This window comes from Podarcis gaigeae (genome assembly GCF_964106915.1).
Source record: "Podarcis gaigeae genome assembly, chromosome: 7".
Classification (NCBI taxonomy): Eukaryota; Metazoa; Chordata; class Lepidosauria; order Squamata; family Lacertidae; genus Podarcis; species Podarcis gaigeae.
In genome coordinates, this window is record NC_139683.1 from 76,812,814 (window position 1) to 76,831,475 (window position 18,662).

General features: G+C 42.0%; 1 protein-coding gene across 6 annotated transcripts in view; it reads right to left on the minus strand.

Annotated features, from left to right (window-relative positions):
- The window catches only part of TRIO (trio Rho guanine nucleotide exchange factor), a 260,121-nt gene that overhangs the window by 34,583 nt on the left and 206,876 nt on the right, over positions 1 to 18,662 (minus strand). For 5 of the 6 annotated variants that reach the window (XR_014566281.1, XM_083747100.1, XM_083747102.1 and 2 more), the window contains exons 35-36: positions 7,958 to 8,250; positions 5,965 to 6,135 (exon numbers count right to left, since the gene is read on the minus strand). Coding sequence is in view for 5 of the 6 variants with exons in the window: in XM_083747100.1 (XP_083603226.1) it covers positions 5,965 to 6,135; positions 7,958 to 8,250 (464 nt within the window). In the remaining variant the exon portion in view is untranslated. Of the gene's footprint in view, positions 1 to 12; positions 1,095 to 5,964; positions 6,136 to 7,957; positions 8,251 to 18,662 lie in introns of those variants that run through there. The other variant, XM_083747104.1, reaches the window with a different exon arrangement.

An 18,662-nucleotide genomic window follows, 5' to 3' on the forward strand; every position in this document is an offset into this window, starting at 1 on the left:
AAGCAGGAAAAGAGGCATCCCCAATATCAATTTGAGGATATACACACTATCAATATTTGTCCCCAAGGCACCTTGCTAATGAACAAAATGCCTCTCTTTCAACTTCTTCTTTTTTTTAAACCCCTCTATTTGACACAAGCACCAAAGGAAGTTTTAAATAAACTCTGGTATTGACAAACATTAATCTGCCTGTGTCCATTTAATGCTTTTATAATACCTGGATAGGAACTCATAATGCTCCGTTTGCAGCTGGATGACTGGGAATATTTTTTTGGATAGCCTTGATCTTTCTCTTTCTCTAGAACCTACCAAAGCTACTACGCAAAGCCAATGCCGGATGTACCAAATTATCTAAGGATCCTTTTCCACCCCTCCCAATTCAACTCACATTATAAAGCCACAGGGAATAGAACTGCAATGAATGAACGAAACAATAAATCAACTGTCGAGTAGGCTAAGACTACTAAACAAGGAGCCAATTGAGGATTCTAAAAGGGAGCAGGGTCTTTTTGCTCACCATTTCTTGTGCCATCCATCTCCCCCAAAGGTAAGTGCAGAGTCTAGAAGATCTCTGTCCTCAAAAGCTACAAGATGCCAATTTATGGCTGCAACTGAGGATAAAAGGTGTTGACAGCAAAAGGATATTGGGAGGGTTGGTGGCCACTGAATTTGGCTTTCAGTAATTAGCAAACATGCAAGCCTGTTTGCAGATTACATGTACCATTAAGTAACTGGAAGCTAAACAAGGCATAATAATATGAACCTCACTTCATATTACAAGGACCAGCAGGGATGTACAGCATGCAAAACACAGGTTACGTTGTTCTTCACCACTTGACGGACATGTTAAACCAACAGGTACAATGCTTCAGAACACGGAACTCTGTTCAACCTCATCTATGGGAGCAGAAAGATTAGCTCCCATAATTTAAAGAATAGTAATAATAATATGCAAATTTCATGTGCTGTAGAGTTAGCTTTGATGAGACAGGGGACATTGGGAGTGGGGCAAATGCGAGAACACACAAGAAACTCTAAATGGAGAGGTAGGGGAACTGAGCCAAAGCAGAGACAGAACATAAATCAACATAATGCTAAAGGAAGAGTAAAAAGAAAAGAAAGAAAAGAAACAAAGGAAAACAAAAACAAAAGAAGATTAGTTATACAGTAATATAGCAGCTCTCTTAGCAATTCTATCCAAAACAAGAAGAAAACTCAGAAGCTACAATTCAAGCACAACTCAGGATGATGTACGGCAATGACACCGCCAAATGGAAAACTGAAAAATCTTTGCGATCCCCTAATGGAAGTGGTTGTTATTTAGTGACACACGAATTAAGGTGGCCTGACAGTGCTAGTGGCTGGACAGGGATGTCACCTGAGCAAATTTAAAGGGAAAGGAAAATAGAGGCAGCCATTGTCGTTGTAGTCCCCTTCCTTTCTGCTCACTGTAACTGGGTAAACCTTGGATGTGTATCAGAATGGCAATTCTTTCACAATGGCTGAGTTAAACTACAAATCAGGAGATACCGTCTTCTTTTAAAAAAGCAATTAATTGTGTAGCACCAAAACGTTGGAGAAGAATTAATTCCCACAGGAATGCCATCATAAAATGGGAGGTGCATACTTACTTGTGAATTGTCTTTTTAATGGCTACATATTACAACAAAACATGCACTTCTTTGGCACATATGCCTTGCAGCCCACTACAGCTTGAGACTAGAGTATGCCCATTCCTGCCCAGATGAAATTTGCTATATATCACTATTATTATTATTATTATTATTTCCTTCAGGGATTTCCCCCCACATCAGCTTGGCTGCCAAGGCACCCTCACAAGTTCTAGAGAATTCTGGGAAATGTTCCTGAGTATACAAGGCAATGCATAAGATACACTGGCGAAGCCTGGGGGCCTCATCATAGCCACATGAGAACGGAGATTTGACTTCCTCAGAACATGACCAAAACTGCTATGTAGCTACGCATGCATTACAGGGGAAGATCAGTACTGTACTTGCAAAGAAGCCTTTTTCCAGAGAGCTTGTTCGCCATTACTGATCTTCTAATTGAGAAATGCCTACATGACGTTTCCAAGGAATCCCAGAATTCCCTGGAACACAGCTTGAAACCATGGCCCTAAGGAGTTCAAACTAAGGGATGGCACAAACATTACAAAAGTAAAAGAGGAAGAAGCTCAAGCAACTTGAACGCTGTCACATATTGAAGGTAGAGCTGAGATAATTGTTAATTTCGCCTGTTGCCTGACTGGAATCTGAAGAGGAAAACCTTGACTCTAGGCCTAGTTGTGAGAACTGATCCAGAGATGCTGGGAATTATAAATAATCCTTGTGGCAGAGACATTCTTGGTTGCTTTAGTCCGAACAGCAAGGATATGTTGAATTCCTAAGCATTGGAAGAAACTAGAAGATAAGAACCTGAGAACTGGACAGGTTACCACAGTTATACTATTATCTCAGACCTTGCAATAATGCTGCAATAAGGAAATATGTGACTGCCAGACCTGCTTGTTTTTGTTTCACCCTGTCAGGGTGAAAAATATTAAGGAAGTAGGGGAAATGCTTTATGGTCAACCTATTGAACATGGAAAGAAAGAGAAAGATTCTCTGTAATCTTATCACCTTTTACTAGTTTTTCCCATATTTAGTATTATTTTTTCCAAATGGAACAGAGCAAAATATTTATAATGCAAAAGCTTTTTTGTACATAATAAAAGATTTCAGGTGGTAATTACTGAGCCTAGGGAGAGGAAAACTCAGCCAAACCTAGTTGCTTGAATACGTCAACTAGAGCTTGCCACATTTTTTCGGGGGGGGGGGGGGTTAAATCCAATCAGGATGAAATTACACAAGTTCCCTTTAAATCACTACGGGAGAAAATGGGGGACAGGAATGGGATGTGATTCATTTGTGCTTCTGACGATTTAGCTAGGGACATAGCAATTCAAGGTGGGTTTATGGCACAACGAGAGTTCTTGGTTGTGAGGGTAACGAGGGGCAGTGAATAAATTGCGAAGAGGTAGGAAGAGGCTGGCCTCTTACCCTAAGCTACTTTTCAATGAACTTTCTGTGTTTCTGGCTCCAGTGAGACAGAGAACAAGCCCGGACAACTGTTTAGCAGGCCTACGAAAGATGGCATTTCAGGTTAAAAGACTGGCGCAAGGAGTGGGGTATCAAGAGTCACAAAACAGTATCAGTGCTGGCGATCGAAGGGTTAATGATAAAGCCCACATTAGATTCTAGTCTCAGTTTAGATGGTTGCCCAGAACTTTAGACGAAGGAGGAGCGATTCCCTCAGCCCTCCTCTGTGCAATGATGTCAGCTACGAACTGGGTGCTTCACATCAACACCCAATCACACCAACAACCGGTATGCGAGACTTCTGTTGAGAGGGAACAAACCACACGTACGATTATGAGTCAGCATGAGTGTGGGTGTCAGTTTGGAGCACCCTGTGATATAACTGTGTGTGTAAATATGAGAGTGCACGCAGGTTTGGGCCACTCCTGCACCATAAAAAGGCCTGGGCAAGTGTTTTAACAGAATGGAAAATCCATTTGGCACAATAAACAGCAATTAGAACTCTTAATATTGCCTTATACGTATGTCAATCATCTAAGTAGTGTCTACCCAACTAGGAAAGCAGATGAGTTAACAAAAAAAAAGTAAAGGAAGTTTTGAGATGCATTTCCAAACCCCGTGCTGCTTTTTTCTGCGATTCTGTGACATGGATAGCCAATCACAAAGCTCACATGGTGTCCATCAAGCACCATGCACGTATTTTTCTCACCATATTCTAAGAGAATGTGTGAGCAATGACTTGGCCAAGGCGGAAGCCCTATTTGCCCTGTAGCAAAACACAAGCATGCAACCGATGGTGGGTTTTATATTCTGGCATTTGTACTGGTGCACAGAGAAGTCCTGTGAGAAAAAAATCCCTTTAAAAAGTAGTTGACACTTGCACCCTCTAGCACTGTCAAGTTTATACGACACACGGGACTCCAGAATGGAGAAATGTGGAGGAATGGGTGGAAATTAACTTTTAATGGTTTGTCAAATTACTTTCCAGACCTTTAGGACTGTTCAGGTGCTGCTTCCCTCTTCACGCTGCTATGTATGGCGAGACTGAGACAATGTCTCTGGCTCATGCATATTCTTCCCCAGTCCTCTCACAGCATGCAGAACATGGCTCCAAAAAGACAGAAGTGCCTGTGTTTCTAATATAGTGGTATCTCGATTTTCGAACGTCTCAGAAGTCAAACGTTTCAGTTTTTGAACACCGAAAACCCAGAAGTAACTGCTCTGGTTTTTGAACACTTTTTGGAAGTTGAACGTATTGAGTTTTCTGTAAGTAACTGCTTCCAGAAGTAAATTCTTCAGTTTTCGAACATTTCATAAGTTAAACGGTTTTCCGGAACGGATTATGTTAGAAAACCGAGGTACCACTGTATTCCAGATCTCCTCTAACACTTCCTATTTTAAAACCACCAGACAATACAAATGGTGAGGAGAGCAAGGGTCTAGATGGAAGGACATGAACCTTAAAGGTCTGTTCCAGAGTTTTCCATGCACAGAGATGAGAAACAGAAGCAAAATCCTTCCCAAGGGTGACAAAATGATTTTAGGTGCTTTACATTTAGTACGAGAGCTAGCATCTCAGCCAAAAGCAGCAGGGCCTCCAATGCTATGGAAGTTCTTAGCAGCTTCTGTGACATGGCATTCTTCAACTCACTGAATGGGGAAAGCTGTGACCCAGGTAGGGCTCCTTCTGTTGGCTGGAGCCCAGCGATAGCATCTGGGTAGGGGCTCAAATGTTTAATGTGCAAAAGAATCAAACTTATTCTAAGGACAGGAGGAATTTGGGGTCTTCCTGTCCATCTCTAGGAACATTTCACTTTGGGTTCTACCATGCTTTTATACACTGTGGGAGTCAATTTTACTGAGCATGCAGGAAATTCCCACTGCTAGTCAGGATGTGGTTACCTTAACAATGATTAAGATCCTCAAGAAAACCACAAGGGTGTGGAGGGGGGTAGGAAACCCCCAAATGCTGAAAACATCTGCTTTGCCCAAAATGGTGGCTTGTTGCCAAGAAAGCATAGCCATGATCTCACATAAAAAAATACCCTGCCCCTCAAAAAAGGAAGAGGAAAATATTAAAAAGCAAAGTCACTGGTATTCCAAAAGTGCATTTGGTGCAAAGCTAAGTCCGTGAGAAAACTATATACACAACAACAAAATCTGTATTTTCGAAAAGTTAGGTGTGAATCATGAGATAAATTTTTGTTTATGTCAGAAGGCATAAATTATGCCGAGTGGGTGTGTTTTTTAAAAATTCAAACGATAAGCTTGAAAGGAGCAAAACGTCGAGTGAAATGCAACATGTGAAGAATCCGGTCGCTTAGCAAAACTTTGCGCTGACAAAGCCTTCCAATTTGAGATGAACGAAGGACAAAGGCAGACAAACATCCAAAAAGATGGAAGGAACTTCAGCATGCCAGAGTGATGGAGGGGCGAGATGCAGGAATGAGAACAGCTAGGCAGGATGATGTTCTGAAGGTCTAGGGAGGCACACCCAACCAACTCTTTCCCCAGACCTTCAGAAGATCAATGACAATGTTCCTCTTCAGGGAGGCCTTTGAGAAACAGGACTGAGGTTGCTCTAGTCTGTGCTGTGGGTCTGGCTTGCTGTTTGATTGTTTTAACTGTGTAGACTTCAAACTTTTGTGGCGCAGGGATTTTATTACCACCACCACCACCACACAGGCTTCTGGATATGAACCACCTACTACTCTCTTCCTGGTCTGTTCACAGGGAGCCCATACTGCTCTGCAAAATGTTCAGGTTTGACATGACACACTACACGTCAATCACCTTTGATTACCAAACACAAATCATTTCAGTCAAACCATTCTGCCAAGGGATCTCCCTCCTTTCATTTATTTACCTTGTCATCCTGTGAATCTGGCTGGAGTAGACTGTGTTGCTGGATTGCCATTGGAGGAGGAAGTGGAACAGCATCGGCCCCTTCTTCACCTTCCTCCTCTCCACAACTCTGCATGCCTGACGAGGATGATTTGGAGAGCGTGCCACTGCTCAAACCCTCATTACGCCCTCTCTACAAATGCAACGTTAACAGTACTTAAGCATTTATATAGTGTTTCAGAATATGGAAAATACTTCATAGAGCCTCATCTTCTTACAGCAGTCTTACAATGTTTGAAGGCCAGAATTTCTGGTACATAGCCCAGTCTCTTACACTCTGTGAAAAACTGGTCTCATCTCCCTCTCTAATATGCCATGAAAATTATCAAACCCGAGAGCACTCTATAGACCCCATCACTATTCATATATCCTTTGGGAGAGTTCAGCTCATTTTAACCTTCTGGTGGAAGAAGACAAGCCTCCCCAAAATGTGCTTTTAAGAAATATGTCAATTGACAGTAAAACCTGCAAAGGCAGCAGAACTGAAAATTTTAACTGGAAGCCCATCATACAAAATAGAATGGAAGTTCACTCTGTTATTGTATTTGGATTGTGAAGAGGCGTTTGATGTCCTTAAAAAAAACAACAACCCTACGTTGGTTCAAAATCAAGTGGGCTTGACTATGTTCTAGCTCAGACAAGCAAATAACCCATGATTTATGTGCTATGGAAGAAGCCATGCCGAATTTTGGGCTCACACCCTCCTTCCCCTCCCTGGAGAATTTAAGCTTCCACTTTAAAACAAACCCACTGCATTTTCAAATCTTGGTTATTTCACACTAGAGCAAACACCTGCTCCCTAGAATTCTTGACCTCATAGCCTGGTTTATAGGAAGCCATTAAAACAGGTACCTTTTTTGGAATCGTGGGACACTTTGTTTTAAGAAACAGATAACTTTGCTCAAGCTGGGAGCATGAGGGAAGGGGGCAAGAAGGGCGTTTGAGCACAGGTTTTGGGTCATCAAACTGGGATCAGTATGTCTGAATTGGACCAGAATGGTCACGTTTGTGTACTGAAAGTACACTACAGACACATGCAAGTATGTCTTTTCAATATAGCAAAATTGGGCTCGTGCTTCCATGTTAAAACTACTAAGGGGGAAGGGGCTAAAACACATATAGTAAACCTCAATCAGAGATCATATCTTGCTGGTACTTAAACTGTTAGCTAATGTTAGTTAAGAGTCATTTTTTTACAACTGTCTGATTTAAATCTGCAGGATCAGAGTGCAATGTATCACATAGTATAGATCAGGACGGCAATCACAAAGCATAGATGTTTCTGAATGGTCAAGATGTCCCGTGAGATTCCCTCTCTTTGCAGTGAAACATAGTGAAGAGAAATGAGGCAACACATTTTGAGGAATGGAAACAGCCAGATGCGGCTGTTTATGGAAGAGTGCCATGGAAGACTTAGAAAACAAACTGTTTGTTAAGGATTTTGGCAGCAACGGAAGACAAGGAAGTATCTCTCTGGTCATAAAAAAAACCCAGACCCAGGCAGTGGTGCTTCTCCCAGTGTGGCCAGTGTGTCCAAGAACAAAACAAAAAGTACCAGGATGCTGTAAAAGTGACCGACTCTGGGGTTGTGGCGTTCATCTCGCTTTATTGGCCGAGGGAGCCGGCGTACAGCTGGTCATGTGGCCAGCATGACTAAGCCGTGAACCAGAGCAGCTCACGGAAACGCCGTTTACCTTCCCGCCGGAGTGGTACCTATTTATCTACTTGCACTTTGATGTGCTTTCGAACTGCTAGGTTGGCAGGAGCAGGGACAGAACAACGGGAGCTCACCCCGTCCCGGGGATTCGAACTGCTGACCTTCTGATCGGCAAGCCTTAGGCTCTGTGGTTTAACCCACAGTGCCACCCCCAAAAATAATAATACCTGAATTTACACTCCTATTTCAACTGAATGTGCCTATATAATATTCAAAGAAAAACTTGGAAAACACACACCTCTTCAATAGTTTCATCTTGTGGTGTAGCAGCACTGTCATCGGAGTCCTTCTGAGAGCCAGTATCAGCGCTTTTGCGAACTTCGCCTCTCTTCTTATGCTTGTGGGCCAGTTTCTTGACATGCCCATCTGCCTTTCCACTGCTAAGTCGCCTCACTGGGCTGGTGAGCCATTTCCTCAGGGTGTTACCCGGGCGCTTTGGACCTGGAGAACTCTGTGCCCCAATCATATGGGGCTGGAGGGATGTTACCGACGCAGGAGGGCTGGCATCATTGCTGGAAACGGAAAGAGAATCTGAAACAGAGAAGGGAATGGAATGATCAATGGAAGATCTATCAGCAACCACGCCCGCTGGGTAGACTTGACTTCATGTGAGGAACGGCGAGAGCCACGGGTAACAACTGCAACGTCGAAGCCGCTTTCTGGAATTTATCCAAATGCAAGGAAACTGGCGTGACCTTGGTCATTGTGCAACACCATATTGCTATTTGTTGTCGTATGCACGGATCAGACACAAGACTCAGTTATAGGCACTATGATATGTCAGCTGTTGTACGGAGGGTTCCCTGCTGCAACCATGTGAGCCAGCTGGATTGCAGGAGGGGTTTCCACACCAGAACTGCTGGCTCCCAGGTAGATATAATGTCAGTGTGTGGACTCTGTACAACATCGACCAAGCCTGAGGTAGTAATATTGTGGCATGAACGCCACCCAAGCACAACCAGCAACCGTGCTGTAACAGCACATGCATATAAACTGGCATTACTAGTAGCTGATATTGATTAGCCAAGTCTCTCTCCCCTCCACCCCACAAAAAATGCAAGCTATATTTTTCCTTTTCCTTTTGCAAAGTTCTTTTCTAATTCTAGCATTAGGCATGCTCTCACCCTATGCTTTTTAGATTCCTGCTAAAACCCTTCTTTGTTTGTTTCAACAAGGCTACCCAGACACATAATTTAGTTTATATATGCTTTGCCTTAGTATTTGACAATCGTGCCTGATTTTCAGTGAATATTGGTGTGTAAACTTAAGTGTACAGTGGTACCTCAGGTTACAAGCACCTCGGGTTACAAACACTTTGGGTTAGACTCTGCTAAACCGGAAATAGTACCTCGGGTTAAGAACTTTACCTCAGGATGAGAACAGAAACTGTGCGGTGGCGGCGTAGCAGCAGGTCCCATTATCTAAAGTGGTAACTCAGGTTAAGAACGGTTTCAGGTTAAGAACGGACCTCCGGAATGAATTGAGTTCGTAACCAGAGGTACCACTGTATTCTACATGGGGTGAAAATAATGCTGTACACTGGATTGGGACAGATGTGCAACCAACCCCCCAAATGCCTAGTATCTGAATTACAAGTTACAGGGATAAAAACACTACCTTATTTTAGGCCTCCTCGTTACTGAGGTTGTTAACCCAGGCCTGGGTTGCATTATGTTAGACTGCTAGTTGGGGCTCATGCGACTGAATGCCTCTCTATTAAACCCTGCCCCGCAAAACCACAAAAACCTCCCTGGATCTGATTACCAGATGAGGCAGACAAGTTCTAGCCTAGCTTTTTATACATGTCACTTCCACATCGGGCACAAAATTGCTGCTGCTTTGTGTATTCTGCACTCAACAATTAAAATTCTGTACTCAGGACTCACACAACTTGGGCAAACTGAGCACAACTGCATAACTTATCTTACACAATTCGTTTTACACTTTCACAATTATTCTGAAATTATAAACTATGCAACCCTTATCTTCACATTCATAAGGGGCAGAAGCTGCAAGGAGTGGGGGGGGGGGGGAGCTCCCTTTCCTACGGAACTGAATTGCGTGCCAATATTGCGTTCTATGAGTTTTTATTTATTGCCATATTAATTTTGCCCTCACCATTCTAGGCCGTGGTGCACGTAGCAAAAAAACAAAAACAAAAAACAAACAAACACAAAACCAATAACTCTGAAGTAAAACATATAGAACATTACACAGACATAAAACCTCAAAAACAGTCTAAAAAGCAGTGGGTGGACAAAAACCAGTAATATCCCTTCAGGTCCAAACTTCATCTCTGCCTAAAGGCCTGGACTAAGACATCTTCACATGTCAAAGGGATGTCAGCAGGGAGCAATTTAGCACATAGAGTCCTAATACTGTTTGAGGGAATTATCTCTTTTTTTTGCATGTGTGGGTGTGTGGATAGTGGTGTTACATTATATTGTAAAAAAATGCCCCTCAGTTATTATATAAAACTTGCTAAGAAACCGATTAGTTACTGCGTCTGCATCCATTTTAATGTCCTGTGAATTTTTAAGAAGATGTCCACCCACTAGTCTCCCAGATCTTCCATTAACAAGATGATAAATATTTATCCCGCTTGTTAAGTCTATGAATGTAACTCACATTTCTCCAAGGCTAGTCAAGGGTATTGCCCAAGTTCATAAAACTAATCATAAATACAGACACCAGATGAGCCTTTGGGACTTGCTTTTATCAAATATCTCAAGGGTGCACTTTTGTTTAGACTAGCCACAAACCCTCCAAGGGATAATTTCCTACATTCTCCACAAGCTCGAAGTACAGCTCCATATGTACCTCTGCTAATGGAGGTCAGAGTTCAGGCAAAGTCCATTTAATACAACAAAACAAAGGAACTGAAGAGAAAGCAGAATAGTTAAGCTAGAACAAAAGATGGAAATCAAAATTTTACAGCCAAGTACTCATTCTAAACCCAAAGCCAAGGAATCAGACCTTGTTTATCTGTATGACAATATATGTGGGTAACGTTCAAGGAATCGCTCCTAAAGCCAAAATCACATATAGTCAAAACCGATTGGGTTCAATGGTGGGTGGGATTGCCAAAGTCATTTTTCCGGGAATCCTACACCCTTTCTAGTTTTTTGCCCTGCAAGTAAATGTGAATGCAGAAAAGTTAAATGCACTAAAGTTGCAGGCTCACTGTATGTGTGTAAAATCTCCTTAATCATACCCTGTTGTTTGGTGAAAGAAAGGCATCTGCCTCAGATTTTCCTGTTGAGCTCCAGACAACTTAATAATATTTAAGACGCGGCCAGAAGCAACAAAAAACCCATTTCCTCCCATGAAACAGATATATTTAATTTTCCTCTGCCAAATAAAACACACATCCAAGTGCCCTTTCTTTAACTGAAATGTGCGGTTCATATAGGGTAGAGCTGACGCTTGCTACTACACAATTATGCTCGACTGTATGTCCACTTAGGATCAATACTGGGATAGACAATTTGGTGTCCAGAGATGAAATACCTGCTTTCTAAATCTACCTATGCAAAAGCACATTCTCTCTCCCTTTCCTCTGTTTGCTATTTCCAGCATAATGTACAAAACTCCTCAGGTGGTATTCAACTTGGGTTTGCTGGACTGGTCATGTTGTGCGGATGCCTGAAGATTGTCTTCCAAAGCAACTACTCTATTCCGAACTTAAAAATGGAAAGTGTAATGCTGGTGGTCAGCAAAAGTGGTTTAAAAACTCTCTCTCAAGGCAAATCTTAAAAAATGTAGTCTAAGCACCGACAACTGGGAAACACTGGCTTGTGAGAGCTCCAGTTGGAGAACAGCCTTTAAAAAAGGTGTCATGGGCTTTGAAGATACACACTGTGATCAACTCCCGCCTGGAAACCAATGTCCCCACTGTGGAAGGATGTGTGGATCCAGAATTGGCCTCCACAGTCACTTATGGACTCATTGTTAAAACCGTGTTTACGGAAGACTATCTTATTCGGCTACGAGTTATCGCCGAAGAAGAAGAAGAAGAAGAGGACTTAGACCAGACACACTGGAATTAATGAATGCTCCACACTGTAACAATTTCTTGGAATGTGTACAATTACATATATGGAGCTTCTAGGTTCTTTTTTTACTCCCCCCAGATGCTTTCTATGTAGTAATGTCATGCATTCATGTGACATATGTTTGTTTACAGACACATTTTATTATATACTTGTCAGAGAACAGGGTCGTAAATGTACTTCTCTGAGAAAGGTTTCCTATTATGCGACAGCAGCAGTCATCACCTTCAGCTAAGCACATGGATGACAAATTATGGAGATTTAAAAAAAATACCTCTATGTAAGTCTGTACTTGTCTAAAGTCAGATAACCCTAAACGTTACAACACCAGCAATCAAAATAATGAAACCATTACAGTATTCATAGAAAGCTGCCCTTCTATTTCTGGTGCCTAAGGTAGTGAATCTACATTCCTGAGTGACTGACTAGTGGATGTGTTGTTTTTTTCATGACAAAAAATAACAGAGTTTCAACAGGCTTTCTCAGATGAACAGAGCTAGCCCCTGTTCCCAGTTCTTGCTATTTAGACCACCAGCCAGCAGGGGAAAAAATAATCAAATATCTGTATCTAAGAGTACAGATACAGGTACAAAAGGCTGTTCTGTTCTAGGTAATCAGTGGAAATGGCCACTGTGCCATTTTATGAAAAGGAATATTTTACTATGAATCACTATGTGGAAGCCCTTTCATTTTCGCTGTTGACATAATGAGGATCATTTGTTCCTTTTTAACAGCAATAGTCTTGCGAGTTGAGAGCATACATTAAATAGAAGCAGAGGGCTTGTGTCACTTTGCTGCCTCTCATACAACTCGCTCGTGTGGAGTATCAGAGAAAAACTGGACTGACACCAAGAAGGCTTTTCTACTAGGAATCCTCCTCAGGGGCCTTTGCAAATCAAGATATCTGAACTTAATCTAACACACACTGTTATGCTATGTGGTTATAATCCTGCACTGACCTCCTTGGAGAAAGGGTGGGGTGCAAATGTAGGAAACTAAGCAGTTGGCTTAGAGACAGTAAGTTCCATAATTAAGAGAGCCGTGCGTGTTCCTTGGTGGGTTTCAATGGGATTGAGCCCACAACTTAAAGCAACACATTGTAACCAGACTATGCACACCAGTGTAAAAGACTCTACTGGCCACAGGTTAACCTGTTTGGAAATGTTACAATTCAACATCAAATTAGTTCCCCAAGGGCATGTTCCACTTGCCTGCCCTGCTGTCAATCAAGCCCACCTGTATGTTCTTGCATAGTAATATAGCTATTATAGTTCACAAAAAGCATCTAGCTTATTCTCAGGCCCCCATCTGTGACATGCAGAATGTTACTGGCAAACCTTACATGACCATAGCAGAAATTACAGACAGCATATATAAAGTGCTTTGAAAATTCGTGTGTGTGTATGTGTGATTAAGCACACAAGAAGTTCTGCATATAGATTACCTGTAGGGAAGGGAAACCAATGAAAGTTGTGGCTACAACCGAGTCCCTCACAGTCAAACTGTGTTGGAAAGAGTGTTGGAAAGAGTCCAACTTGAAGTCATTTCCTTTCTTGTTGATATGGGAAACAGGCCATTTCTCAACTCATATGAAATTGCTCTTTTTCCGGTCAAGTCATAATAATACTAAATTGAAGGTTTGACTTGAACACCGGAGGTGTTTGCTTCTCTACCTCATTGCAGCATTTTCTCTCCTTCCCATGGTTACAGACACCTTTTGAATAGCTCAGTTGGTTTGAGCGAGGTGTTGATAGCGCCAAGGTTGCAGGTTCGATCCCAGGTGGAACAGCTGCATATTCCTGCATTGCAGGTGGCTGAACTAGATGATTATCAGGGTCCTTTCCAACTCCCATGATTCTATGACAAAACGTGCTGTAGTAAATAGTGTGTTGTGATGGGCATAGAGGCCTAGGTTAGAATTCTTATTCATGTTCACTGTGTGGTCTTGGCCTCATTACTGCCTCTCAGCCAAACCTACCTTGCAGACAAAATTGAGTATATGAGAGAGAAGGGGAGAGAGAGAGAGAATGAGTGTGGAAGCTGACGTGGCCTACTTGAATTAGAATTAAAGAATCTAATAAAATAAAGCAGCAAGCCATCATTTAAGCAGCACAAAATTCTTATTGGGGCACGCCATGATTTGGGGAATCTCATTAGTACAAGCTTATTCTATGTTTTTCTCCTGACTTAAGGAGCTCGGTTGTGGCAAAAACATCTGTACCCTACATATTCCAAAGGCTCAAGGGCCAAGGCAGTGCTCCCTACGCATGCAGACAGATGGACAGTTTTCATTACACCTTCCAGGGCTATCATAATTTCCAGCCTACTTATGTGAAGAAAAGGACACTAAAGACTGATCGAAAGCTAACATGAAATCTAACATATCCATGGCTATTAGCAAAGGTGGCTAAATTGATTTGCAGATATACTGTACCTCCGAGTACCAGATGCTGAGGTCAAACAAGAGATAGTCAACTCCAGCTTAAGTGTTTCTCAGGCGTGTTAGAAAGGATACAACTTTTGTGCTATAAGGTTCAACAAAAGCCCAAGGATAAAAGCTTCTTCTTTTTTTTTTTTTAAAAAGGGGCCTTAATTTCAACTTAGCATTCCACTCAAGGCAGACATAAAAGCAGAAGGGTCCAATTCCTCCACGGTATGCTTTCTAAAAGCCAGATGTGACACATATGCTACTACTGAGACAGTGGGCTGTGTATCCCCTCAAGGCATAATTTATGGCCAACAGAGCACGCTATCGACATAAGAAGCATGGAGCACTCCACATGTCAATGGCCACGGAAGGATAACTGAAGCTGGCAAATGGACGGGGAAGGTGCAACAACAAGGAAGGGCCATTTAACACATCACACAAAGCAAATCCTGGTTTGCTATTGTGACTAAACACAACCAAGAGTCATAACCAATATTGTTTCAGCAACTAGCATAGCCGTTTGATGCTCATTTCCTATCGTGTAACATTTTTGCTACACATTTTCAGTGGACGGTTCTTCTCGACACTTAAAATATGGTGAATGAACAGATCTGACAGCTAAAAACCCAATCTGGTGCCCTCCAAATATTTTAGATCAGGGGTGGCCAACTTTCAAGAGACTGTGATCTACTTTCAGAATTAAAAACTGGCAGTGATGTACCCCTATTTTTGGGGGGTTCAGCTCAAAGTTGTTGAGCTTTCCTTAGGGAGGAGAAAAGCCCCATTTTAAGGGGTTAACTTTTTTTGGGGGGGGGGAGTTAAAGGCAAGGGTCAAAGGGGGTAAGGTCACTCACAAAAAGATTGCTATGGATCAAAACAGCTGAAAAACAGAGAAAGCTCCCGTCTTCCTTTCCAGAGATCATACAACAATGGAGGGCAGGGCAGGAGTCAGTTTTAGTGACGCTAAGGAAAGGGAACCAGAGATCGACCGCGATCTACCAAAACCTCTCGGGGATCTGCCAGTAGATTGCGACCGAACTGTTGGACATCCCTGTTTTAGACTACAGCTCCCATCAGCAGTGTTGGCTGGTGGAGAACATCTGTACTGCACGATCTAAGAGGAACCCACTCAGAGTCTGGTCTCCATTGCTTGGGAACAAGGGCAAGTGCAAAGGAAAACAGACTACTGCCCCCTGCTGGATCTCTGGCATGCTGCTCTGCATCTGAGCATGGGCATTGCATTTGCCTGCTGACTGCCCTAAACCCGGAAACAGGCATTAACAGCATTCAACCTACATTTACCACCTTTGTCCTGTCCAACAGTGAAGCCAAGCAAGGACACAGTACAACTGGGCAAGGAGAATGGGAAAACCATACATGTTTATATGCTGTACAGTGACTGCCATGTCCCAAACATGTACTTTTATGAGTTCTTAACCTTAGACCGCAACCAAAGAGGAAACGGGACTCAAATCTCCTTTCTCCTCCAAAGAGGATGCTTTCCAAACTACAAAAAGGAAAAGTATCATTCATGTTGTTAGTAGCCAGGAACAAAGGATTCCATCATCACTGAATCAGGCATCACTTTATGTGATGCAGTTAATAGAGCCAACTTTAGCCCTCTCTCTAGATTAAAACCGGAGGTTTCGGATTTATACGGATATTACTTAAGGGCTTTCTTCTGGCAAAAAACCCCATCACTGTGCTGTGGGGCTTGTTTTAGCATGAGTGCCAAGAGTTCCATGTTTCAACCGATATATTTTTGTGGTACGGCTGGTTTTCTGCACTTCCAAGATCATGACAAGTTCTGATTAAAACACAGTGTTCTGAAGGGGGGGAAAGCTCTGCAGCTTTTGCCACTCAATTGTTTCTTAGCTCCTTTTGCTCCAAATCTCAATGAAAATGATGGATCAGTTGATGAAATAAAGCCGCTGCTAGGTGCATGAAATATCCATTTTTAACAACAACAACAACAACAACAACATGCCACTGCTCCTCTCTGCACCCCGAAGGATAAACACAAGTCAAAAGAATCACCACTTTTCTTCAACTTCAGTTACCCATGTTTTAAAGTTGCTTTAAAGGTATATCTATAAAAGTATCTTGGATTCAAGAAGTGTGCAGGCAAAAAGCCTGTGCAATCATCATATAGGTACTTGAGAGACCCAGCTTTAGTTGCAACCCTTCACTGGCTTGGTTCGCACATAGAGCTAAACCATGGGTTGATTAAACTATAATTTATTTTAAAATTGTTAATGTGATCATCCAACTTTTGCCCAATGGTTTAACTACGGCTTATTTAATGACAACAAACCACAATACGAAGTCATGGTTTGTTGTTGCCTAATGAACTATGCTTTAATTATGGCATTGGTATTATGTGTGAAGCCAGCAATTTACCCACCTCAGACACTCATCAAGCTACAAAGAGTAGTTGGAAAGAAAAACAAACTGTGGAGAAACAAGCTATTGGGTTGTTTGAGCAGCTGCAGAAAAACTTGTGGTTTGTTAAACAAACCATGGCTTAGTATTATGTGTGAACTACGGCACAGAGTGAATGCACTGCAGAAAACTTTGATTCACTGCTATGCAATGTGTGTAATGTTCCTTAGAGAGTATGAAGTAAAATCACAGCTTCACAGCAAATAGCTCCAGCACCAAAACCTCACCAATTTTCATAGGAATTCTGCAGCAAACATGTTTCATAGCTAGGGCATTGATTCTCAAACAGTGTGTTAACACTGCCAGAGGGGCTGAAATGCATCTTGAAAAATTAAGGTGCTACACTAGATGCACCCAACACTTTATATCGTCCAAAGCATTGAGCCAACATCTCTGTCCCAATATATCGTCTTGAAAGAGCAAAGCATATACCAGGATTTCCTGGTATTCACAGCTGATGAGTGCAGGGCAATTGCAGAACCATCACTACAGTCTAGAAGTCACAAGACAAAGGGGAAAAGCAAGATGACAGGAGGCAATATTAATGGCTATTATGCATTTGCAATGATGATGTCTACCCATTTTTCTGGGATTTATCAAGAGTATGAAATTCTCTATTTCCAAGTGTCAAGGGCATCACCAATTTTCATCTAGAAAGCGAAAAGTCAAAACTGTACCCCAGGTATCTAAGTTAAGGAATCGCCAAGGTAGGGAGTGATAAATTATAAATATCCTTCTACTATATGTACAAAGAAGATTATATTATATTCCTCTTGGGGTGTAGGGGGTGTTAGGGAAGGGCTATTACTTTCAGTGGGGAACTGTGCTTCTTTGTCTTTAGAAACAGATGGATACCAACATATTCCTCTTCCCTTCAGAGCTTCATGCAACTTGCAAGCAATGCATAAACTTTGATGGGATGCAAAACTATAAGACTGTTAGGAAAGCATTCCCCCCCCCTCCCATTATCTTATGGAACATTGTTTTAATAGCAAATGTATTGAGAAGCTGTGGGTTAAGTAAATAAATCCCCAATGTATTTAATGGGGTTCAAAGCCAGCACCTTCCTCCATATGGATTTTGCTTAACAAAGACTTACAATTCTCTGCATATGAAAGTAAGAGAGAGAGAGCAGGGCATAACTAAAAATGCTTCGCAGGCAAGTTCATGATCATGTAATAATACAATGTTGGCTTATTAACACATGCATTTAGTAATGCATAACATACAATAGAAAAAATGTCTTTGCCTGATGAATTAGTAATTAAGATTTGAAGGCTCTTTAGGAATTATGCAAGTATATGTTTTCCCCCTTTCCTGAGACATTACAAGAAATGATAGAACAAAAGTATCCACTTCAAAACCAATGGGGAATGTTAAGGACCAACATACCCACAAACATACTTATTCTGGAGTAGTCATAGTGAAGTCACTGGGACTAATCCGGAGGAAGTGGTTTGAAGGCTATGACTAAGATTCATAGAAAGATTCCTGAAAGAGCTAGGCAGGTGAACAGCTGGGTTTAGATGTCTGATGGGATGGCTCTTTGGAGTTCATCAGAGACTTTTTCAGCCCCAAGAAATCTGGCCTTTTTGGTTTCCATCAAATTTTGAGAGGTTCAGCCTTCTCAAATCAGCTTTGTAGCACTGAGAGTTGCCACAGAGCTGCTTCCCAATCTGTAATGCAAAAAGCCCCATGCTATGGAGGCAAGAACATTGTCCCATTGCTTATGAGTCAAAACTAGACCCTTAAAAAGACACCCCTATTTAGCAGTTCAGCTTAGCTGGATCAAGGAAGTGAAACTCAGAGAGATGGTGCTTTAATATGTTTCTCTCCTACCTTTTCATGCACCCTCAACATTCCCATGCCACGTTGTTTATTAGCTCTGACAACCCCCTCCAGTTTTTCCACCTTTAACGGCCTTCAGAAAGGAGCTTCCAGCTAGTTCACACATACATGAACATAATGTGAACATCTGACGCAGAACACATAAACTGACTGCATAGAAAAGCACTGGGTTT